This window comes from Pleurodeles waltl, chromosome 10, assembly GCF_031143425.1.
Source record: "Pleurodeles waltl isolate 20211129_DDA chromosome 10, aPleWal1.hap1.20221129, whole genome shotgun sequence".
Taxonomy (NCBI): Eukaryota; Metazoa; Chordata; class Amphibia; order Caudata; family Salamandridae; genus Pleurodeles; species Pleurodeles waltl.
This window is the reverse complement of record NC_090449.1, coordinates 1,079,029,779-1,079,055,994: the sequence shown is the minus strand read 5'-3', so window position 1 is coordinate 1,079,055,994 and position 26,216 is coordinate 1,079,029,779. Positions and strand designations below refer to the sequence as shown.

Sequence of the window (26,216 nt, the reverse complement as noted above, 5' to 3'; positions counted from 1 at the left end):
ATTGTAAACTTTGTCCTCATATATTAGGAGTCTGACAAAGATCTTTTTGGTCTATTTTAGGTGTTACCTATAACAAAGACTTCTGTCCTGATGATGACCCTGTTTATTATTGGTTCTTATCTGAGGGGTCGAAACGTCTACATAATTCATTGTGGATTACTGTTTGATGTGGACAGTGACTTCAGAACCCCAGGACTGAAGGGGCCTTCTATGAAGATCATTATTTGTCAACCACAATTCTGTATATATTGCACATAACACTATGACACTTTTTTCACATGATTCACGTTCACTGCACCATCACTTTAAGAGCACCTAAAACATTTTTGATATATAATTTGAGATATTCTTATTCTTGATTTCACCATATCCTAAATAAAATTGCTACATTGTGATTGAACAAGATATAGAGATAAAGGAACTTATTACGAACCTGGCGGTCATGAGACTGCCAGGGCCGCGGTGGAGGTCAGACCACCGCCAAAGCAGCGATCCAGCCTCCACATTACGACTGGGGCAGAGCTGCCACTGACAGACTGCCGACACAACCAGGTTGCCACCATCCGACAGCCTGGCTGTCTCAGTGGTCTTAATCCACCAGGGCAGCGCTGCTTGCAACGCCGCCCTGGGGATTACGAGTCTCCTTTCTGCTGGCCTTTGCATGGCGGTAGCCCCGCCATGCAATGGCTGGCGGAAAGGGGGTGCTGGTGCCCCATGGCGACCCCTGCACTGCCCATGCACTTGGCACGGGCAGTGCAGGGGCTCCCATGGACAGCCCTCTCACGCTTTCCACTGCCCAAATTATGCCAACTTTCCGCCGGGGTTGATTGCGAGCTGGTGTCAATGTTAAAGCCCTGTTCATCGCAGGACCGGCTGACCGAAACGCTGCTTCCCCCCACCTGCCCTGCGGTGAACTCGTAATAGGCCGGTGGTGTTCTGGCCGCACTGGCAGTCAGATTGCGGTACGAGTTTGGCTGGTGGCCTCTGCCACCCGCCAAACTCATAATGAGGGCCAAAGCTCACACTGCTCCCTTGAGGCCGAAAATATTGTTTACTATATTTATATACCTGGCCCAGTTACTGGGTTTGACTCATTTGTTTTGATACAAGAGCATATAGTAATAAAAAAAGGGGTGTAGAAAGCAATGGGGCTCAAGTAACAATGGTTAGACCTTATTAGGACTTTAAAGACCTCCATGCAAAGTAGTTTTCGAATCTTACACTAAGATCCCTTTTAGAAAATAAAGTGCAAAAATGCGCTTTGAGATCACATTGTGCCAGGTGCATTGGCCAAATCATGATAAACTATACATTTTAGTTTACTTAAAATCTCCAGTCACGTTTCCTCCAGGGGTACCTAGCTCTCGTGTTGCTCCTTTAGGCTGTCTCCTTATTTCTCCACTGCTTCTCTGATCTCTCGCTGCCCACCTCCACATCTGTGAGGCCGTCCAATCCAACCAAAGTGGCTCTGCTGACGTCATACAGATGTGAGGCATTAAAACATGACGCTCCGTCGTGCAAGCCTCTCGTAAATATGCCAATAATGTATTTGAAGTCTCTACGCCAGTGTGATTCTTGTAAAATCTGAAGCTCACCCCGGCACCCTCTTACTGACCGAGCCGCGCCCCTGGAGGCCGGGGTCGGTTTGGGCTCCGCAGTGTCTCTTCGTCTTGAGCTGCCTGCTTGGGTTTGCAATCTGCGCCCCACAGTGACCTTGTGTTTCATGATGCCTGCTTGGGTTTGCAATCTGCGCCCCACAGTGACCTTTTGTTTCATGATGCCTGCTTGGGTTTGCAATCTGCGCCCCAGAGTGACCTTGTGTTTCATGATGCCTGCTTGGGTTTGCAATCTGCGCCCCACAGTGACCTTGTGTTTCATGATGCCTGCTTGGGTTTGCAATCTGCGCCCCACAGTGACCTTGTGTTTCAAGATGCCTGCTTGGGTTTGCAATCTGCGCCCCACAGTGACCTTGTGTTTCAAGATGCCTGCTTGGGTTTGCAATCTGCGCCCCACAGTGACCTTGTGTTTCATGATGCCTGCTTGGGTTTGCAATCTGCGCCCCACAGTGACCTTGTGTTTCATGATGCCTGCTTGGGTTTGCAATCTGCGCCCCACAGTGACCTTGTGTTTCATGATGCCTGCTTGGGTTTGCAATCTGCGCCCCACAGTGACCTTGTGTTTCATGATGCCTGCTTGGGTTTGCAATCTGCGCCCCACAGTGACCTTGTGTTTCATGATGCCTGCTTGGGTTTGGACTCAGACATTGCCTTCGGACAATACATGTTTAGGGTCGGACCCCACAATATTTATTACTTTAATAATTCCTGGTTGGGTGTGGACTGCAGAATGTCCCTTTGTTTTGACAAGTATGGTTAGTTTTGGGCTTCAGAAAGTCTGTATTTTTAACAACCTTAGTTAGCTTTGGACTCCAGGAAGTCTGTATTTTTAACAATGTGTGGTTAAGTTTGGACTCCAGAAAGGTTGTGTTTTTAACAATGTGTGGTTGGATTTGAACTCCAGATAGGCTGTATTTTTATCAGTGTGGTTAAGTTTGGACCCCAGAATGGATGTATTTTTAACTTTGTTTGGTTAGATTTGGACATCAGAAAGTCTGTATTTTTAACTTGGTTTGGTGCGGTTTGGATATCACAATGCCCCTTTGTTTGCAGATATTTAAGAGGGAATGCCTCTTGTAGAACTCTGTCCGCATAAGGCCTGGCTGGGGTTTGATTCTCACTCTGGCATCATTCACCTCATGCCCCTTTGAGAGCTGGGCCTGTGATGCCAGCCTCAGGGGTGTGCGGGTGTGGGAGCCTCGCCGGGCTGCCTCCTGTGCCCTCTAAATACCAACCCATTCACCATTCTTCATCACTCTAGTATTCATAGTGAAAAAAGTGCACACAGCCATAGGATCTGCAGTATGGTGATCCCTCCGCGTGCCCAGGGTGACCTATGAGCTATTACAATGAGTCTGTGAATGTCCCCCTGTAATTCTCCTGCTCTACAACTTACAAAACTCCTAGACTAAAAAGAGTACAGCAGTGTTCCTAACCATTTGACTTCTGAGAACCGCGACTTCATCATTACTGACACCCAGGGACCCTCACTCAATCAATACTGACATTCGGGAACCCTCACTTAATCATTACTGACATTCGGGAACCCTCACTTAATCATTACTGACATCCGGAGACCCCCACCGAGTCATTACTGAGATCCAGGGACCCTCACTCAATCAATACTGACATCCGGGAACCCTTACTTAGTCATCACTGACATCCGGAGACCCCCACCGAGTCATTACTGAGATCCAGAGACCCTCACTCAAACAATACTGACATCCGGGAACCCTCACTTAATCATCACTGACACCCGGAGACCCCCACCGAGTCATTACTGAGATCCAGGGACCCTCACTCAATCAATACTGACACCCGGGAACCCTCACTTAATCATTACTGACACCCGGAGACCCCCACCGAGTCATTACTGAGATCCAGGGACCCTCACTCAATCAATACTGACACCCGGGAACCCTCACTTAATCATTACTGACATCCGGAGACCCCCACCGAGTCATTACTGAGATCCAGGGACCCTCACTCAATCAATATTGACATCCGGGAACCCTCACTTGATTATTACTGAGATCCAGGGACCTTCACTCAAACAATACTGACATCCGGGAACCCTTACTTAATCACTACTGACATCTGGAGCCCCCCACTGAGTCATTATTGGCATCCAGAGACCCCCCACTGAGTCATTACTCAGATCCAGGGACCCTCACTCAATCAATACTGACATCCAGGAACCCTCACTTAATCATTACTGACATCCGGAGACCCCCACTGAGTCATTACTGAGATCCAGGGACCCTCACTCAATCAATACTGACATCCGGGAACCCTTACTTAGTCATCACTGACATCCGGAGACCCCCACTGAGTCATTACTGAGATCCAGGGACCTTCACTCAAAAAATATTGACAACCAGGAACCCTCACTTGATTATTACTGAGATCCAGGGACCTTCACTCAAAAAATACTGACATCCGATAACCCTTACTTAATCATTACTGACATCTGGAGCCCCCCACTGAGTCATTATTGGCATCCAGGGACCCCCCACCGAGTGATTACTGAGATCCAGGGACCCTCACTCAATCAATACTGACACCCGGGAACCCTCACTTAATCATTACTGACATCCGGAGACCCCCACCAAGTCATTACTGAGATCCAGGGACCCTCACTCAATCAATATTGACATCCGGGAACCCTCACTTGATTATTACTGAGATCCAGGGACCTTCACTCAAACAATACTGACATCCGGGAACCCTTACTTAATCACTACTGACATCTGGAGCCCCCCACTGAGTCATTATTGGCATCCAGAGACCCCCCACTGAGTCATTACTCAGATCCAGGGACCCTCACTCAATCAATACTGACATCCAGGAACCCTCACTTAATCATTACTGACATCCGGAGACCCCCACTGAGTCATTACTGAGATCCAGGGACCCTCACTCAATCAATACTGACATCCGGGAACCCTTACTTAGTCATCACTGACATCCGGAGACCCCCACTGAGTCATTACTGAGATCCAGGGACCTTCACTCAAAAAATATTGACAACCAGGAACCCTCACTTGATTATTACTGAGATCCAGGGACCTTCACTCAAACAATACTGACATCCGATAACCCTTACTTAATCATTACTGACATCTGGAGCCCCCCACTGAGTCATTATTGGCATCCAGGGACCCCCCACTGAGTCATTACTGAGATCCAGGGACCCCCACTCAAACAATACTGACATCTGGGAACCGTCAATTAATTATTACTGACATCCGGGGACCCCCACTGAGTCATTACTCAGATCCAGGGACCCTCACTCAAACAATACTGACATCCGGGAACCCTCACTTAATCATTACTGACATCCGGAGACCCCCACTGAGTCATTACTGAGATCCAGGGACCTTCACTCAAAAAATATTGACAACCAGGAACCCTCACTTGATTATTACTGAGATCCAGGGACCTTCACTCAAACAATACTGACATCCGATAACCCTTACTTAATCATTACTGACATCTGGAGCCCCCCACTGAGTCATTATTGGCATCCAGGGACCCCCCACTGAGTCATTACTGAGATCCAGGGACCCCCACTCAAACAATACTGACATCTGGGAACCGTCACTTAATTATTACTGAGATCCAGGGACCCCAGTCTGACCAATTTCGATGATATGAATCGCAAAACAATATGTAAATATACAGACATAAGCATGAATTAAGTACACAAATTATGAAAGATTTTAGCAAACAAATAGAAAAAATGACAAATGTAACTTTAATGGGCAGGATGGAGATTTCTAAATTCCATCGATCCCACGCATCACCTACATTATTTTGTGTGTGATGCGCTTGGCTGCTCCCAGGAGCCATCTCAGGGCAGTCACTTCATCTTTAGCCTCCAATTTCAAATTCCTTCATATTTACAGAACATGTTATATTTTCCATTTCTATTCTTCAATTATGTACAATTTATGAATTTGTTAATATTATTAAATACTCTAAGCAATCAGGGGCCCCTGAGAAGGCTTCGCGGACCCCCAGGGACTACAGATCGCAGGTTAAGGGCCGGTGGAGCACAGGATCTCACTCAAGATGTACTAAAGCCAAACCGGAAAGATATTGAACAACTAAATACACTTGAACATAAAAAAAACACATACCCCAGATGTGGGCAAACACTGCCAGAGAACTAGTCAAGATCATCACTTCTTCATGGAGTCTGGAGAGCCTGGGCCCAGTGTACCAGCCGCCTGCAGAGCACAAGGGACACACATCACACACTGACCAGGAGGCTTCTCTCAGCAGCAAATCACACACTGAGCAGGAGGCTTCTCTCAGCAGCAAATCACACACTGAGCAGGAGGCTTCTCCTAGCAGCAAATCACACACTGAGCAGGAGGCTTCTCCCAGTTCTCCCAGCAGCAAATCACACACTGAGCAGGAGGCTTCTCTCAGCAGCAAATCACACACTGAGCAGGAGGCTTCTCCTAGCAGCAAATGACACACTGAGCAGGAGGCTTCTCTCAGCAGCAAATCACACACTGAGCAGAAGGCTTTTCTCAGCAGCAAATCACACACTGAGCAGGAGCCCTCTGTCAGCAGCAAATGACACACTGAGCAAGAGGCTTCTCTCAGCAGCAAATCACACACCGAGCAGGAGGCTTCTCTCAGCAGCAAATCACACACTGAGCAGAAGGCTTTTCTCAGCAGCAAATCACACACTGAGCAGGTGCCCTCTGTCAGCAGCAAATGACACACTGTGCAAGAGGCTTCTCTCAGCAGCAAATCACACACCGAGCAGGAGGCTTCTCTCAGCAGCAAATCACACACTGAGCAGGAGGCTTCTCTCAGCAGCAAATCACACACTGAGCAGGAGCCCTCTCTCAGCATTAACCCAGAACTGATTAGGACTGAGAAAGCATGAAGTCACAGTGAGCATGAGGCCTCTCTCTAAGCAGCAAATAACACACTGAGCAGCAGACCTCTTTGAGCCGCAAATTACATAATGAGGCAGAGATTTTTGAGGTCTCTGCATTGTCCTTATGTAACCCAAGGTGGCACACAAATGGTACAGATGCCTCAGAGATACTTACAAAGTCACTCAAGGTCTGCTTTGTGTAAACGTGGGTGGGTTTATAAAGAAGTGTAGCACAACGCAGCTGACTGATCTGCAGTACATCACATTTCAGACTGGGAGGCCTTCCATGGGTGGATCGAGGGCGTTCTCCTGCACCCACACATGGATTTTGGTGCATTCACACGTCTAATAAACGATCTAAGCCTCCCTGAACCAGGAAAATTAATAACATTACTTTCTCTTTGTATGTGTGATGCATTCTGGGGCACACGCAGAGAGAGGAAAGCGCCTTCAAGGATTGTTTCTGTGCAGGAAGTTGTCCACAAACAATGCTCCTGCCTGTGATGCAGACACCCTTGCAGTCTGGTGCAGGGGTCCCTGTGTGGGAACTAGGTGTCCTGTGCGTGCCAGTGCCAGGAGAGAGCAGAAATGTGACACATCTTGGTAGATATGCACTATTTCTGTTACCTCTCTCCCATGCAACGCAGCGCAGTAACTTTGCTTGCTGCCTTACGTGACGTGTAAGTATACCTGCCCAAAGTAGGTAGGCATATTAGGACGGTATGGTAGGTTAGGCACATGGTCAGTACTCACTAATGAATATAAGATGCCAATCGAGGCCCACTGGAGCTACATCAACTAATCTGAGTCTAAACTATTGAGCAGGAGGTACACTGGAGCTACGTACACTAATCTGAGTCTAGGCCCTCTGGCAGGTGGTACATGGTACCTACATATACTAATCTGAGTCTAAACCCTCATTCAGGAGGCACACTGAAGCTACGTACACTAATCTGAGTTTAAACCCTCACGAAGGAGACACACTGGAGCTACGTACACTAATCTGAGTCTAAACCCTCACAAAGGAGATACACTGGAGCTACGTATACTAATCTGAGTCTAAACTATCGAGCAGGAGGTACACTGGAGCTATGTACATTAATCTGAGTCTAGGCCCTCTGGCAGGGGGCACATGGTACCTACATATACTAATCTGAGTCTAAACCCTCATTCAGGAGGCACACTGAAGCTACGTACACTAATCTGAGTTTAAACCCTCACGAAGGAGACACACTGGAGCTACGTACACTAATCTGAGTCTAAACCCTCACAAAGGAGATACACTGGAGCTACGTATACTAATCTGAGTCTAAACTATCGAGCAGGAGGTACACTGGAGCTATGTACATTAATCTGAGTCTAGGCCCTCTGGCAGGGGGCACATGGTACCTACATATACTAATCTGAGTCTAAACCCTCATTCAGGAGGCACACTGAAGCTACGTACACTAATCTGAGTTTAAACCCTCACGAAGGAGACACACTGGAGCTACGTACACTAATCTGAGTCTAAACCCTCACAAAGGAGATACACTGGAGCTACGTAAACTAATCTGAGTCTAAACTATCGAGCAGGAGGTACACTGGAGCTATGTACATTAATCTGAGTCTAGGCCCTCTGGCAGGGGGCACATGGTACCTACATATACTAATCTGAGTCTAAACCCTTATTCAGGAGGCACACTGAAGCTACGTACACTAATTTGAGTCTAAACCCTCACGCAGGAGATACACTGGAGCTACGTACACTAATCTGAGTCTAAACCCTCACGAAGGAGATACACTGGAGCTGCGTACATTAATCTGAGTCTAGGCCCTCTGGCAGGGGGCACATTGTCCCTACATATACTAATCTGAGTCTAAACCCTCATACAGGAGGCACACTGGAGCTATGTACACTAATCTGAGTCTAAACCCTCACGCAGGAGATACACTGGACCTACGTACACTAATCTGAGTCTAAACCCTCACGCAGGAGATATACTAGAGCTACGTACACTAATCTGAGTCTAGACCCTTACACAGGAGGTACACTGGATGCACATACACTAATCTGAGTCTAAATCCTCTGCTAGGGGGCACACTGGACCTACATATATTACTTTGAGTCTAAACCCTCACAAAGGAGGTACACTGGATGCACTTACACTAATCTGCGTCTAAATCCTCTGACAGTGGGCACACTGGACCTACATATATTACTTTGAGTCTAAACCCTCACAAAGGAGGTACACTGGATGCACATACACTAATATGAGTCTAAACCCTCACGCAAGAGGCACACTGGAGCTACATTCACTAATCTGAGTCCAAGCCCTCTGGCAGGAGGTACACCGGAATTACGTACACTTATCTGAGTCTAGGCCCACTGGCAGGGGGCACATTGGAGCTACATATACTAATCTGAGTCTAAACCCTCAGATAGGGAGCACACTGGCGCTACGTACACTAATCTCAGTCTAAACCCTCACATGGGAGATACACTGGAGCTACGTACACTAATCTGAGTCTAAACCCTCACGAAGGAGATACACTGGAGCTACGTACACTAATCTGAGTCTAGGCCCTCTGGCAGGGGGCACATTGTCCCTACATATACTAATCTGAGTCTAAACCCTCATACAGGAGGCACACTGGAGCTACGTACACTAATCTGAGTCTAAACCCTCACACAGGAGATATACTAGAGCTACGTACACTAATCTGAGTCTAGACCCTTACACAGGAGGTACACTGGATGCACATACACTAATCTGAGTCTAGACCCTTGCACAGGAGGTACCCTGGATGCACATACACTAATCTGAGTCTAAACCGTCACACAGGAGGTACACTGGATTCACTAATCTGAGTCTAAATCCTCTGGCAGGGGGGACACTGGACCTACATATACTATTTTGAGTCTAAACCCTCACAAAGGAGGTACACTGGATGCACATACACTAATATGAGTCTAAACCCTCACGCAAGAGGCACACTGGAGCTACATTCACTAATCTGAGGCTAAACCCTCTGGCGGGGGGACACTGGAGCTATGTACACTAATCTGAGTCTAAACCCTCACACAGGAGGTACACTGGATGCACATACACTTATCTTCATCCAAACCCTCATGCAGGAGGCACACTGGAGCTACATACACTAATCTGAGTCTAAACCCTCACGCAGGCGATACACTGGAGCTACGTACACTAATCTGATTATTAACCCTCATGCACGAGGTACACTGGAGTTATGTACACTAATGTGAGTCTAAACCCTCACACAGCAGGCACACTGGATCTACGTAAACTAATCAGAGTCTAAACTCAACTCTCTGGCAGGGGGTACACTGGACCTACATATGCTACTCTGAGTCTAAACCCTCACACAGGAGGCACACTGGACCTACATATACTACTCTGAGTCTAAACCCTCACACAAGAGATGTACTGGACCTACATACACTAATCAGAGTCTAATCCATCAGGCAGGCGGCACACTGCAGCTGCTTCCACTAATCTGAGTCTAAACCCTTAAGCAGAAAAGAGCCTGTGCCTACATACACTAAGGTGGGGGAACACTGCCCTGCATACACTAATCTGAGTCTAAACCCTCAAGCAGTAGGTTCACCATACCTATATATACTAATATGAATCTAAACCCTCAGGCAGGGGAAAACCCGACCTATGGTTGGCTGAGGTGAGGCCCTAGCCAGGCAGAACCTATCACTCCTGTCAGGGGCGGGTGATTACACTCATTGTATAACCTGCGCTCACCCTTGGGTGGCTTGGCACCGAGCAGTCAGGCTTACCACGGGCAATGTGTAATGCACTGGCACCGCACAGGGACACGATAAATACACTACAGATCACAAAATAAACTTTACATGTTGTGTTTGTAAATAAATTTGTATTCAACATACACGTTAATTAACACAACGTGAACATCATGTGAATCTGGCCATAAATCATATTAAAAAATATCACTAGCTGTACTAGGCCCAACCGTGTCAAAAACAAATTTAGCAATATGTGCACTTGGGAATATGTGCACTTGGGAAAAAGTTTACATTCCCCCCTAGCACCCTCACGCGGTGCAAACCGTTGTCAGCACGAGACCCTCCTCTGCAAATATTCCAATTCAGTATCACACAGTTATAGGGTACTTCCCCGGTTCACGCTAGCAGCAATGTGTACACACAGATAATTCCAGCATTTTTAAATAGCTCCGTGACCTAGGCTACATGGGTAAAAACCAATGTCAACCATGATAGTTTTTGGGCAAGGAAACAAGGTGTACGACAACACTGCTGTGCGGTGTAGTCAATCACAGGCAATCACTCCCACACACTCACTCCACACCACTATACGGTGCCATGGATAGCCAAATAGCACACATTTGCACACTCTCGCTCCCAGCACCCTAATGCGGTGCACTGATATCCGGCAGGTCAGCTGTCACTGCACTCCCAGACCTGTGGGCTCAACCCTTCCTCCACCCTTCAAATCCTTACAATCCCACTTTCCAGGTTGGAGATGAAAGCAACCTTTCTTCAGATATTAAGCCGATCGCATTCGGAATCACACTTATTCAGGGTCCCAGGGTAAAGGTCGGGGAAAAAAAATAGACAACAGGCTGATCAGCCAATGTGAGAAAGTAGCCTCTTTCTAGCCTTGTTACCCCCACTTTTGGCCTGTTTGTGAGTGTATGTCAGGGTGTTTTCACTGTCTCACTGGGATCCTGCCAGCCAGGGCCCAGTGCTCATAGTGAAAACCCTATGTTTTCAGTATGTTTGTTATGTGTCACTGGGACCCTGCTAGCCAGGACCCCAGTGCTCATAAGTTTGTGGCCTATAGGTATGTGTTCCCTGTGTGGTGCCTAACTGTCTCACTGAGGCTCTGCTATCCAGAACCTCAGTGGTTATGCTCTCTCTTTACAAATTGTCACTAACAGGCTGGTGACCAATTTTACCAATTTACATTGACTTACTGGAACACCCTTATAATTCCCTAGTATATGGTACTGAGGTACCCAGGGTATTGGGGTTCCAGGAGATCCCTATGGGCTGCAGCATTTCTTTTGCCACCCATAGGGAGCTCTGACAATTCTTACACAGGCCTGCCACTGCAGCCTGAGTGAAATAACGTCCACGTTATTTCACAGCCATTTTACACTGCACTTAAGTAACTTATAAGTCACCTATATGTCTAACCTTTACCTGGTAAAGGTTAGGTGCAAAGTTAGTGTGAGGGCACCCTGGCACTAGCCAAGGTGCCCCCACATTGTTCAGGGCCAATTCCCCGGACTTTGTGAGTGCGGGGACACCATTACACGCGTGCACTACATATAGGTCACTACCTACTGTATATGTAGCTTCACAATGGTAACTCCGAATATGGCCATGTAACATGTCTAAGATCATGGAATTGCCCCCTCTATGCCATCCTGGCGTTGTTGGCACAATCCCATGATCCCAGTGGTCTGTAGCACAGACCCTGGTACTGCCAAACTGCCTTTCCTGGGGTTTCACTGCAGCTGCTGCTGCTGCCAACCCCTCAGACAGGTTTCTGCCCCCCTGGGGTCAAGCCAGGCTTGTCCCAAGATGGCAGAACAAAGGACTTCCTCTGAGAGAGGGTGTTACACCCTCTCCCTTTGGAAAATGGTGTGAAGGCAGGGGAGGGGTAGCCTCCCCCAGCCTCTGGAAATGCTTTCATGGGCACAGATGTGCCCAATTCTGCATAAGCCAGTCTACACCGGTTCAGGGGACCCCTTAGCCCTGCTCTGGCGTGAAACTGGACAAAGGAAAGGGGAGTGACCACTCCCTTGACCTGCACCTCCCCTGGGAGGTGTCCAGAGCTCCTCCAGTGTGCTCCAGACCTCTGCCATCTTGGAAACAGAGGTGCTGTTGGCACACTGGACTGCTCTGAGTGGCCAGTGCCACCAGGTGACGTCAGAGACTCCTTCTGATAGGCTCCTTCAGGTGTTAGTAGCCTATCCTCTCTCCTAGGTAGCCAAACCCACTTTTCTGGCTATTTAGGGTCTCTGTCTCTGGGGAAACTTTAGATAACGAATGCAAGAGCTCATCAGAGTTCCTCTGCATCTCTCTCTTCACCTTCTGCCAAGGAATCGACTGCTGACCGCGCTGGAAGCCTGCAAAACTGCAACATAGTAGCAAAGACGACTACTGCAACTCTGTAACGCTGATCCTGCCGCCTTCTCGACTGTTTTCCTGGTGGTGCATGCTGTGGGGGTAGTCTGCCTCCTCTCTGAACTAGAAGCTCCGAAGAAATCTCCCGTGGGTCGACGGAATCTTCCCCTTGCAACCGCAGGCACCAAAAAGCTGCATTACCGGTCCCTTGGGTCTCCTCTCAGCACGACGAGCCAGGTCCCTTGAATCCAGCAACTCTGTCCAAGTGACTCCCACAGTCCAGTGACTCTTCAGTCCAAGTTTGGTGGAGGTAAGTCCTTGCCTCCCCACGCCAGACTGCATTTTTGAAAACCGCGTCTTTTGCAACTACTCCGGCTCCCGTGCACTTCCGGCGGAAATCCTTTGTGCACAGCCAAGCCTGGGTCCACGGCACTCTAACCTGCATTGCACGACTTTCTAAGTTGGTCTCCGGCGACGTGTGTAACTTCGGGTGAGCACTCATCCTCGTAGTGCCTGTTTCTGGCACTTCTCAGGGTGCTACCTGCTGCTGAGAGGGCTCCTTGTCTTGCTCGACGTCCCCTCTCTCTCCTGGCGCAATTTGCGACATCCTGGTCCCTCCTGGGCCATAGCAGCATCCAAAAACGCTAAACGCACGATTTGCAGCGTTCTTTTGGCGGGAAAACACTTCTGCACGACTCTCCAAGGCAAGAGGGATCCGTCCTCCAAAGGGGAAGTCTCTAGCCCTTTGCGTTCCTGCAGAAACCTCAGCTTCTTCTGTCCAGTAGAAGCTTCTTTGCACCCACAGCTGGCATTTCCTGGGCATCTGCTCATCTCTGACTTGCTTGTGACTTTTGGACTTGGTCCCCTTGTTCCACAGGTACCCTAGATTGGAAATCCACCGTTGTTGCATTGTTGGTTTGTGTCTTTCCTGCATTATTCCTCTATCACGACTTCTTTGTCTTTTGGGGAACTTCAGTGCACTTTGCACTCACTTTTCAGGGTCTTGGGGAGGGCTATTTTTCTAACTCTCACTATTTTCTAATAGTCTCAGCGACCCTCTACAAGGTCACATAGGTTTGGGGTCCATTCGTGGTTCGCATTCCACTTTTGGAGTATATGGTTTGTGTTGCCCCTATCCCTATGTGTCCCCATTGCATCCTATTGTAACTATACATTGTTTGCACTGTTTTCTAAGACTATACTGCATATTTTTGGTATTGTGTACATATAACTTGTGTATATTTGCTATCCTCTTACTGAGGGTACACTCTGAGATACTTTGGCATATTGTCATAAAAATAAAGTACCTTTATTTTTAGTATAACTGTGTATTGTGTTTTCTTATGATAGTGTGCAAGTGACACTTGTGGTACTGTAGGAGCTTCACTCGTCTCCTAGTTCAGCCTAAGCTGCTCTGCTAAGCTACCATTATCTATTAGCCTATGCTGCTAGACACCCTATACACTAATAAGGGATAACTGGGCCTGGTGCAAGGTGCAAGTACCCCTTGGTACTCACTACAAGCCAGTCCAGCCTCCTACAGCCAACAGTTGACAAATGGAGGTTTGGCCACCAATCAGGAAGTTCACTCACAGTTCTCCACTCCGTGCCTTCCGGCGCTCGCTCCGGTTTGCAACGCATGGGGAGGGTCACTGTAGGTCACATGCTGTTCACAATAGTGCCCGGCCAGGCACTCCAATACACAAATAGTTACCGATTCTGCACCTCCCTGGAATGAGGCACAAAGTCAGGTGATTTGTCACCTCCCTGAAATGAGGCACAAAGTCAGGTGCATGATGACTTGAGTCGCACCAGACAATCCTGGTCACACATGAAGAGTCACTACTTCCATACCTCCGTGGAATGAGGCCTAACGACTGGTGAGCAATGGCTTGAGTCACATCAGACGATTCTGATCACTGACGAAAAGTGCCTCCTTGGAATGAGATACAGGGGGTGATTCCTACTTTGGCGGGCGGCCTTCCCGCCAGAACACCGCTGCGCGGTCAAAAGACCGCCGCGGTGATTCTGGCTTTTCCGCTGGGCTGGCGGGCGACCGCCATAAGGCCGCCCAGCGGGAAAGCGCCTTCAACGAGGAAGCCGGCTCCGACTGGAGCCGGCGGAGTTGAAGGCGTGCGACGGGTGCAGTAGCACCCGTCGCGATTTTCAGTGTCTGCTTGGCAGACACTGAAAAACTTAGTGGGGCCCTGTTAGGGGGCCCCTGCAGTGCCCATGCCAGTGGCACGGGCACTGCAGGGGCCCCCAGGGGCCCCACGACGCCCGTTACCGCCAGCCTCTTCCTGGCGGTGAAAACCGCCAGGAACAGGCTGGCGGTAAGGGGGTCGGAATCCCCATGGCATGGAGGATTCCCTAGGGCAGCGGGAAACCGGCGGGACACCGCCGGTTTCCCGTTTCTGACCGCGGCTGTACCGCCGCGGTCAGAATTGCCCTGAATGCACCGCCAGCCTGTTGGCGGTGCATCCGCGGTCCCCTACCCTGGCGGTCTCGGACCGCCAGGGTAGGAATGACCCCCACAATCTTTGTTGCGCAATGACTTTATTTGCACCAGACAATTCTGATCGCACACGGAAAGTTACCAAAATGCTGTACCTCCCTGGAATGAGACACAATGCCTGGTGTGTGATGACTTGAGTCGCACCAAAAAAAAAACAGTCACACACATAGAGGCACAAATTCAACAGTGCCACACGTGTTAGAATGTGGCATTGCTATGTGTATGCCCCCACCACGAGGGGCGCAACCCGTGAATTGGACACTGCACATAATGAGTTTGCAGTCAGCATGTTGCACAAGAGAAATACAGGCCATTTGGGGTCCCACAACAGTTGAAGCCGCTCACAACCAACAAGATCCTGAGGCGTGACATGGCCCCACAATGAAGGGCCGCATTCTTTGAATGCAGGCAGTACTTTTCAGGTTCTGCACCAGGCAATCCGGGCTCCAGGCACAATACTTGGTTCCACGCTTACACTGCTGCTACCAGATGGCAACCAGCAGATGATGTGGGCACTTAAATGGTCACCGCTCTCCTGATGTCACGGGTAGAAGGTGTAGGTGCCTCACGGGAGGTCTTTGATGTCCCTGAGACCTCCACCAAAGAACAGGAGGCAAGCCAACAAGCCCTTGGAGAGCACACTCCAGGGTACCACACAGCAGAAGGCAATCCGTCCAGGCCAACCACTATTTGGGAAGAGTGTGTGGTCCCTTCTTAGGGCAGTAATTACTCCTGATGCACAACAGAATCCTCTGGCAGTGTACACAAAGCCGTTTGGTAACTGCGGTGCTGTGCCTCCACAAGCGTATCTCTAGTTTGCTGCAGTGTGGCACCAGTAGTTATACTGAATTGTGCCTTTGAAGTTGGGGGAGGTTCAGAGGGTTCCCCTCTGAACCACAGATGCCTCCCTTAAATTTCCATCCTGCCTGCCATGGGGCTGTGGAATGCAGATCATAATCTTTAGAGGGACCATGATCTGGCTACGAGAGGCCAAGGGCCAGATGTATCAAAGGGTTTTACCCATTCTATGTCTATGGGAAAATGCTTCAGTAGATACGGCCCCAAGTGTCAAAACCTCTCTCTTCAGTCTATGGAGCCAGGCCTTCTTATGGCGGAGGTCTGTCGTTGCTCCAGTTGCCTAAGTTTTATAGCTGTCACTGGAGAACGGACAGTGCTTTTCCCTCACTTCCAGCGGAATTAAGCTGGAATAAAAGACACACACAAAGAGTTTTGCAAACATAGACATTCCCACTTCCTAGAAGTGCCACTTCTAGGGTATTATTGACAAAACCACCTTTACAATGAGAAGAGGTTTGTCACTGTGAATCCAATGATAGTAAGCATCACGAGGCTGCCCCACTGCAATCCACAACTTGGCCCTCTTTACGACCCTGGCGGACGGGGGAGAAGTGGCGGTAATACCGCCAACAGGCTGGCGGAAAAATAAATGGAATTACGACCATGGCGGTTACCGCCATGGTCATCCGCAACTTCTCCACTCTGACCGCCAGGGCGGTGACGACCGCAGGGCTGGAGACTTCGGTCTCCAGCCCGGCGGCCGTCACCAGACTGCCGGCGGTATCAGGACCCTGCATACCGCCATGGATTTTGGGTGGTTTGGAACCGCCACAAAATCAATGGCGGTAGGCACTATCAGTGCCAGGGAATTCCTTCCCTGGCACTGATAGGGGTCTCCCCCACCCCGAGTCCTCCCCCCACACCCTCCACCCCCCTGTTACCCCCCAAAGGTGTCGGTACCCCCCTCCCCACCTCGCCCCTAAAATGCACATATACACACCCCCTCCCCACCCCCACCCCCAACATGCACATACACACACCCCTACACGCACACATACACTACAACAACACATACCCGTACGCACACAGACCGACGCGCCCACATTTCCCCTACACACAACACCCCCGCATGCATAGACGCACTCACACACCTCCTCCACACACTCACACGTACACCCCTATGCACGCACACAACACACCCCCACCCCTACTGCTTTTACAGTGGAAAGTGCCCAGGGCCCACAGACCACTCAAAGAGAATCGGCAAAACCTCCTAGAAAAAGCAAAAAGGTTTGGGCAACCACTGCCTCATCGTGTCTGGTCCTGCAAGTTCATAAATATGCCCCTAAAACACCTGCTAAGCCCAATACAAATGTAGTACATTTTATTTTAGAGACTGGGGCCGTATTTATGGTAAAGTGCGTGCACTGCATCACTGGGAAAGGGAAGGAATGCAACATATTTAGGCAGAATGTGCATTCCTGTCCTTTCCGCCTGCTCTGGTACCGAATGGGCTGCCTGCTGGTAATGCAGGTAGCCATGCACCATGATGCAAGGGTGCCTGCATTGCATGCAGGAATGTGTTTTTTTGCAGGAAGGAACAAAAACAATCCTCAGAGGCATATTCCTCTTTTCAGTTGTGCTGCATGAATACTGCAAAGATGGAAAGAGGAAGAAATGAGGAAACATAAAGGAATTTCTCCTCGTTTTGCCTCCTCTCTCAAGACGTAAAGTTTTGGTGCATTCCTAGTTTTAAAAGTTCTTGTAAATCTTGGAATGCATCAAAATCCATGGGAGTTGCATGGGAACACCCATTCAGTCCCCATGGAACGCCTTCCTAACGCAGAGTAAGGCAACGCAGTGATTTGAGCTGCGTTGCTTACACCATATATTTAAAGCCATTCAGTCATGCAAAGTGACTTTGCGTGGCTTCAGAAATATGACTTAAGATTAGTGTCACGCATGTACCACGTTGCATGGTGCACGCATGATGCAAACTGCTCATAAATATGCCTGTGTATCAGCTCAATAACAGGAGTGTTTTAATTTTTACCAATAAAGTAAAGGCCACTCATGGGATATGAACCAGCTTTGATAAAAAAATACCCATAATGAGATTTACTAAGCTTATTACTATAAAGGCCTGTGGAATAGAAAATAAGAACAGAAATAACTTCAACAGGGTGCATGAGTAATAACAAGCCTGGAATGTGGGGTGCACCCACTGTAGGTAATAACACAGAACAAATATTTCAAGTATTCTAACCTTTGCTACGTACACAGTGAAGTACCAGCCCAACCTGCTAGGCCAGAGTCTGTGGATTGTTCGTCTGCTGCCACTCCAACTTTCTGTATTGTCCCTTTAAAAAGATCTGTGTAAACAGAAAGTTTGCAAGACTTAAGTGTAATGCACTGCACTCCTGTAGGTCATGCTCACTAAATGGCCCTCATCTAGGGGGATCTGGTGTAGGACAGCTCAGCAAGTCTTCTTGCTGTGCTGCCCTATGCCAAAGTGAAAGGGCAGGAAAGCACCATATTTGTGCAATACAGTGCATTCCTGTCCTGTCCTCCCTGCGCTGGTGCTGTTTTGGCATCCTAGCGCCAATGCAGACCCCTTGGCACCATGGTGCAAGGGGGCCTCGGTGGCATGCAGCATTGTTTTTGTGCAGGAAGGAGCACCTTCCTGCACAAAAGCAATCCTGAGAGCCTTTTTCCTGTTTCTGTGTTAGCTGCACAATGCAGCGCACATGGAAAGAGGGAAACAACAGGAGAAATAAAAATATTTCTCCTTGTTACTCTTGCCCTGGGAGGCGTAAGGTTTTGGCGCATTCCCAGGTTTACAGGCTCTGGTAAATCTGGGATGTGTCAAAATCCATGGGTACTGCACGGGACAACCCATGAGTGATACCCACGGGCACCTCCCTGGCACAGAGTAAGGCAACCAGCTTGTTGCGCTGCCTTGCCTTACGCCATATCTATGAGGCCAATCTAGCCACACATAGGTATAACTTTATAGGCTGCACTGCCGGAGCGTCAAAAAATGTGACGATGTGACAACGCACGGGGCTCATAAATATGCCCCACAGTGCCTTGCTGTCAACATTAGCAGCTCCCTCCATACCCAGGCTTCCCACCCCTCCCTCAGTGGGTCTTTCCCGCTTCCACAGACAGTGCTTTGATGTTGACACTAGAAGCTCCCTCCAGCCAGACCCAGGCTGCCCACCCCTCCCACAGTGGGTCCTGTAAGATGCAGGGGTAGCGCTGTGAGGCCTGCCTGCATGTACTGGGGCACTCTTCAGAGGCAGGTAGGCTTTACCAAGGGATTGGATAACATGACAGCTGGTGGGGCCCTCTAAAGCTTCCCAAGGTGCGGACAGATAAGAGGTAACAAGCATTGGCAGAGCCAATAGGTCTCACCTTTAACAGGCAAAGGCTGACATACTTCCTTTGCAATTATTATTAGATGATTGTTGTAAAATGCCCATCAGGCATGTTGGATTCGTAAAATAAAAAAATAGCTAAAACGGCTTTATTTCACCATGGTTGACTCCCGGTCACAAGGTCTGTGCAAAGCACATGCTTCCAAGCATACCGACTGCCGCTCGGCCTTTTTTTCTCTTTAGAGATCCAACACTGCAATTGGCCATCATAGAACTTGTAAAATAAAAGTATACATTATTATATGAGAGCACAAAAAGAAAATAAGCAACCAGGTAGCACTTAGCAGCTGCTTCACCCTTAGAACAGAAACAAATAAATACCAAAATTACACACTAACAGGGAGGCAGCTGGGATGAGGCCCAAGCAGTTTGCCCCATTGCTCCAGGAATTCTATGTCAGGACCAGGGGCTCTGATTATGCTATCTCTTTCTTTACTGCCCAAAAAACAGCAGCCAATCAATATACAGTAAACAAAAAACTACACATCCCATGATGCCACTAATGTCATAACACATGGCCCAATCACCAATCACGACCTTTGCCCATATAAGGCATGACCCCAAATGTCACTTCCTCTTTGTTTGCTGCTTCGCAGCAGAGAAGTACTTTCCATTATTATATTTCTTAAAGTTTATACATGTGAAATGCTTCTGTAAGTACCAGTGTGCAGCAACGTGACTCTGCACGCTAAATCTTTACTTGTGTGCCTTTGTTTATCGGCCTCTTGCCGATCTTGCATAGTGCCCATAAATTGTATCATTTTTGGGGAGCGGGAGTGTTAGACGCGCCTTGCGCGTAGTCTGTTTTCCCTGTTTTTGCCTCACGCACGCTGTTTTTCACGAGCCGATCATTTCAGCTTCTTTTCTGCGGGAGATTGGCTTGTGATTGGGACGCGTGCGCTGCAATTTCAGTTAGTTCTGTTATCTACGCTGAATTTTCTCCCTGATGCCCAGCGTTGTTAGCGCATGGGTTGTAAAATACAATAAGGCTCTGCCTAGAGTGTCTTTCAGGCAGCTCCCTTAGTTCTCAACTTCGTGCAGAATGCCCTATACCAAATTTGGACAATAAGGTGTCTGACACTCCTGATATTGATCCTACTATGGTCACCTTTATGAGGAAATTCGCAAAGGACCCTAAAAAAAGTCTAGATAGATCTTGGCGTCTCTGCCAGGACAAGTTTCTCTATTTAACTGGACCGTTAACTAAAATCCTAGATATGGCTGCTATTGCTAAAGAATCTGGCACACCAGTGGACACTGATGTATTGATGGGTTGGGCTTAGTAAGCCATTTGCCATTTGGGAAACACTAACTGCGCTATATCTACAGAACAAAGGAAATCAGTCCTTATGCGCATTGACCCGAAATTAGTAGACCTGGCCTCTTCTGAAGCAGGCCCAGCGGCGGACAGGCTTCTCTTTGGACCCTCATTCATAAAAAAGTTAGCCAAATTCTGTTCTACCTTCTCTTCTCTAGATAAGGCACAAATGTCTCTTAAAAATGTTTTTAAGCATGGCCTTTTTACCAGGGCTGGTCGTTTTGGAGGACAAATGCCCAGTCGAGGTTCCTTTTTTAGTCCCCAAAACTATTACCCCAGAGGAAGGGGTGGATGGCATGGAGACCAATCCGACTCTACGTTCTACCCCACTCGCTCAGAGGAGGTCGACCCAGATTCCGCAGACAATGTAGAGGTCAACAAGGAGCAATCCAAGAAGTTGCCTATTCAAGGAAAGCATTATTCCTCATTCTCCGGTTACCCCTAGGGGCAGAGTGGCTTTGTTTGCGGACAACTGGAAAACAATCTCAGTGGATCCCTGGATTCTCCAGACTGTTTCAGGTTTTCACCTGGAGTTTATCAGTACTCCGACCCAATTGGCCCCTCCTATTCAAATGAATTTTTCCCTCGCAGATCAGATGTTCATAGACCTGGAAGTACAAGCATTAATAGACAAAGGAGCAGTAGATTATTCAGTTCTGCACCCCTCAGGCTTTTGCAGTCCCATATTTGTGGTGGACAAAAATGGTGGGGGTCATCGACTAGTTTTAAATCTAAAAGATTTCAATTTTTGGATCGTATACAGACACTTCAAGATGGAAGGGATCCACATGTCGAGGGATATTCTATTAGAAAGAGACTGGATGCTTACCTGTCAATACCAGTCTTTCCCCCTCACAGGAGATTTCTTCAGTTTCTTTGGAAGGGTCATTGTTTGGAGTTCAAAGCCCTTCCATTCTGCCTGTCCTTGGCCCCCTGGGGATTCACGAAGCTGTTGAGACCAGTAGTGGAGTGTTTGAGATCCAAGGGAGTAAGATTGATTATCTACCTGGACGACATCTTATTGATGGCTCAGGATACCCATTCTCTTCTGATGCATATGAACTGGACCATCAGTCTGTTACAGGATTTGGGTTTCCTTATCAATGTACAGAAGTTGTTATTGAATCCGACTCAAACAATAGAGTTTTTGGGATTCAAGATAGACTTAGTTCAATCACTTCCAGTCCTCCCAGCACAGAAGATTCGCAATATCAAGAGGGAACTGATATCAGCCTTATCCAAGCCGACAATCTCTCTGCGGAACATTCTGGCTTCATCTATTCAGGCAATCTTCCCAGCCCCTCTTCACTATCGTGCTCTATAGAGACTAAAGATCAGACACCTACAGCAGGGCCTGAGTTATTCAGAAATGATTCCATTAACCACAGAGGTCAGGGAACAGATACATTGGTGGCTCCAACACATGGAAGCATGGAATGGCAGGGCCATCTCTGGGTCTCACCCAGAAGTAGTGATCGAGTCAGACGCCAGTCAGTGGGGTTAGGGAGCCTGGTGAGGGTCTGTAGTGACCTAGGGACGTTGGTCACAGATGGAACAAAGTCTCCATATCAATTGTCTGGAGCTCCTAGCAGGCTCCTTTGCCATCAAAAGTCTTTCTCCCCAGAAAACGGACTGCTGCATTCTTTTGAGAATTGACAACATTTCAGCAGTTCGATATGTCAACAAACTGGGCGGGACAAGGTCCAGGATTCTGGCAGAGATTGCCAAGGATTTCTGGCACTATTGTCTGAACCATTGTCTGGTTGTATTAGCAGAATACCTCCCGGGAGCCCAGAACTCTGTTGCGGACTGGAATTCCAGATATCTGGTGGATTCCAGCGATTGGAAACTGGATCCGATGATTTTTCAACAGATTGTCAAGGAATGTGGCCCTTGCGAAATAGATCTATTTGCATCTCGGCTCAATGCTCAGATAACAAAATTCTTCAGCTGGCGCCCGGACCCTCTAGCTTTAGCGACGGATGCGTTCCTGCAGATCTGGTCCCTCTTTCAGGGCCATGCTTTTCCCCCATTTTTACTAATTCCCAGGGTCCTGTCTCAAGTTCGGAGACAGAAAACAGACCTGATCCTGGTGACACTTTTTTGGAGGTTTCAACCCTGGTTCCCCATTGCTCTTCAGCTGGCTTGTGCTCGCCCGTTGCTCATTCTTCCTCATCCGAATCTTCTATTGAGTCCGGAAGGCCTTCAACATCCAATGAGCTTATCAGGGAAGTTGACTTTGATGGCATGGATGGTTTCGGGTCGAGACGGAATTCCCCAGGCCTTTCGCGACAAGCTGCGAATTTCATTAAACAAGCTTGGGCATCTGGTACCCACAAAAGATATGCTTCAGCTTGGCGCAGATGGAATGGTTGGTGCATGGGAAGGGATATCAATCCCATGGAGTCGAATGTTGAACTGATTGTTAACTTTCTTGCTGAAATGGCATCTTCTGGTTTAGCGTATGGGACTATTAATAACTTCAGGTCAGCCATTTCTGCTGTTCATAACCACATTGATGGTAAACCAGCAGGTGAACATCCAATGATATGTAAACTATTGAGGGGTATTCGATTAGCCAACCCTACTCAAACAAGATATTTGGTCTTGTGGGATGTTAATATTATTTGAAAATATTTAGATGCCTGGCCGGGTAATAAGTATTTATCTTGTAAACAACTTTCGGCAAAATTAACAATGTTGTTATGTTTGATTTCATGTAAAAGAGTTTCAGTTGTCAAGGCCTTAGACTTATCGGGAAGAACTTACTCTCCTGAAAGCGTTACTTTTAGTATTTCCAGAAGAACAAAGACCAATTGCAGGTCAGTAACTTATCCAATGTTTCCTGAGAACTCAAAACTTTGTGTAGTACAATGTTTAATAGATTATGAGATGGTTACCGAAGAATTTCGGCAGGCCGCTGCTGGACAGCTATTGATTTCTTTACAGAAACCATTTAAACCAGTTTCCTCGGCCACTCTTTCAAGATGGATGAGATGGTTGATGGGAGAAGCAGGTATTAGTCTTTTTGGAGCACATTCAGTTAGAGGAGCCATGGCCTCTAAAACATATGCATTGGGGTCTAGATTAGAAGACATCATGAAGGCAGCAGACTGGTCATCTGAATCTACATTTCGTAAATTTTATCACAAGCCTGTGGTAGATGTTGCATCTGTTGTAATGGGATAGCTTTGAACTAGCATAATCTGAGCCTCCGGTCCTGACATAGAATAATAAAATTTCTAGCATACGCGTCAAGAATTTTCAATTCTATTAAGGACACGGAGGCGAGGATTATCCCTCCCTTAAATGCATAATTGTGTTATACTTTCTAATATATGTATACATCATTGATTTGGATGGTTTTATTATGCCCTCCCTTCCTAAATTGTTGGGTAATGTAAAAAAAAAAAAAAAAAAAAATGTCATGGATGTTTTAACTCCACGAGATATTACCTTGTGTTATTTTATTATTTTAGGCTCTGATCAGAAAAACACCTGAAAATCCTATCCTGGTGGATTTCGTAGAAACAGCTCTTACTTGCGTCTACTCCTGAGAAGTTGTTCCAAGTTCCAGCTCCAGTTGAGCTGTTCGATTGTATTTGGACTGATGGGGAATTCAATGGTTCTTCATCTACATAAGAAGTTTTCATTTCGGAAATGTGTGGATTATCTGACTTCACAAAGAAAGAGGAAGTGACATTTGGGTTCATGCCTTAAATGGGCAAGGGTCGCGATTGGTGATTGGGCCATGTAATATGACATTAATGGCATCATGGGATGTGTAGTTTTTTGATTACTGTATATTAATTGGCTTCTGTTTTTTGAGCAGTAAAGAAAGAGATAGCATAATCCTTGCCTCCGTGTCCTTAATAGAATTGAAAATTCTTGACGCGTAAGCTAGAAACAATTTTATTCAGGAAAGAACTCAAGAGCTGGCTGTTCCATTAATCAGATCACCCCGGAGCAGTGCGCAACTCCAGCGCCTTGAGGCTCTCACGGGTGATCTGCCGCTCTTTACAAATCCCATTGAGTGACTGATCGATCGATTGATTGATTGAGCAGTAATAGACAAGCAACTAGAGCGTGGGTTCCCTCCCAATAAAAATAACACATGAAAATGCATTAATGCAAAGTGTGTGCGGACTACTGTTTTTAAGTAGTTGACATCCATGAGATGGAGTATGTTGACAGTACTGCTGACAGACAGCTCCTTAAGCCAATGCCCAAAGCCATCAGAGCCACAGTAGCGCATGGCTGAAAGGGGCTGTCCAAACGGCCATCTCTGTTTATGTATCTGTATGTACTGTGTGTGCGTTTGTGTGTGTGTGTGTGTGTGTGTATGTATGTAGTGTGTCGGTGTATGTATTGTGTGTATGAATGTGTGTGTGTGTATGTAGTGTGTGTCTGTATATGTAGTGTGTGTGTGTGTGTGAGAGTGTGTGGCTGTATGAATGTAGTGTGTGTCTGTATATGTAGTGTGTGTCTGTATATGAAGTGTGTGTGTGTGTCAGTGTATGTAGTGTGTGTCAGTGTATGTAGTGTGTGTGTGTGACTGTGTGTATGTAGTGTGTGTCTGTATATGTAGTGTGTGTCTCTGTGTGTATGTAGTGTGGGTATGCAGTGTCTGTGTGTATGTAGTGAGTGTCTGTATATGTAGTGTGTGTGTATGTGTGTGTATGCAGTGTGTGTCTGTATATGTGGAGAAGTGTGGCTCAATGGTTAGAGCGGCAGACCCTGAAGCAGAGATCTGGCTCAAGACCAAGGTTCAAGTCCCGCTTCGGCAGGTCTTGGGCTCAATTCCCCTTGACCAGATAATTCTCGCCTCGGTGCCTAATCTAATTCATGGGTCCCACTCTGCAACTCTGGGCAATAGCTTGCTTAATCTCCACAACGGCCCCAACAGCGCTTGGATGCCTGGCTTCACCCTGGGGGTGCTCAGGAGTGGGCACCTCACAGGGAAAAGCCAGGAGGGGTTCCATAGCGGTATGAGTACTTCCACCCCATCTCTCTTCTGCCTTTCCCAGCCAAAGTAATAGAGAAGACCGTCAACAAACAGCTGACCACCTTCCTGGAAGACAACAACCTGCTCGACCCCTCACAAACCGGATTCCGAACCAACCACAGCACTGAAACCGCCCTCATCTCAGTCACAGACGACATCAGAACCCTGATGGACAACGGTGAAACAGTCGGCCTCATTCTTCTCGACCTCTCGGCTGCCTTTGACACCGTCTGTCAGCGCACCCTAATCACCCGCCTCCGCTCCACCGGGATCCAAGGCCAGGCCCTGGACTGGATCGCCTCCTTCCTCGCAATCCGCTCCCAAAGAGTTTACCTCCCTCCGTTTCGCTCAGAACCCACCGAGATCATCTGCGGCGTACCTCAAGGCTCATCGCTCAGCCTGACACTCTTCAATGTCTACATGAGCCCCCTCGCCAACATCGTATGCAAGCACGACATCATGATCACCTCCTACGCCGACGACACCCAACTTAT

The 26,216-nt window shown here is 47.9% G+C and overlaps 1 protein-coding gene across 3 annotated transcripts in view; it reads right to left on the bottom strand.

Moving 5' to 3' along the window:
- LOC138262277 (protein eva-1 homolog C-like) overlaps positions 1–26,216 on the bottom strand; it is a 272,791-nt gene that overhangs the window by 9,644 nt on the left and 236,931 nt on the right. For 2 of the 3 annotated variants that reach the window (XM_069212164.1, XM_069212166.1), the window contains one exon: positions 5,759–5,848. The exons of the other annotated variant lie outside the window; for it this stretch is intronic. In XM_069212164.1, coding sequence (XP_069068265.1) covers positions 5,759–5,848 — 90 coding nt within the window. The remainder of the gene's footprint in view (positions 1–5,758; positions 5,849–26,216) is intronic. 3 annotated transcript variants of the gene reach the window in all.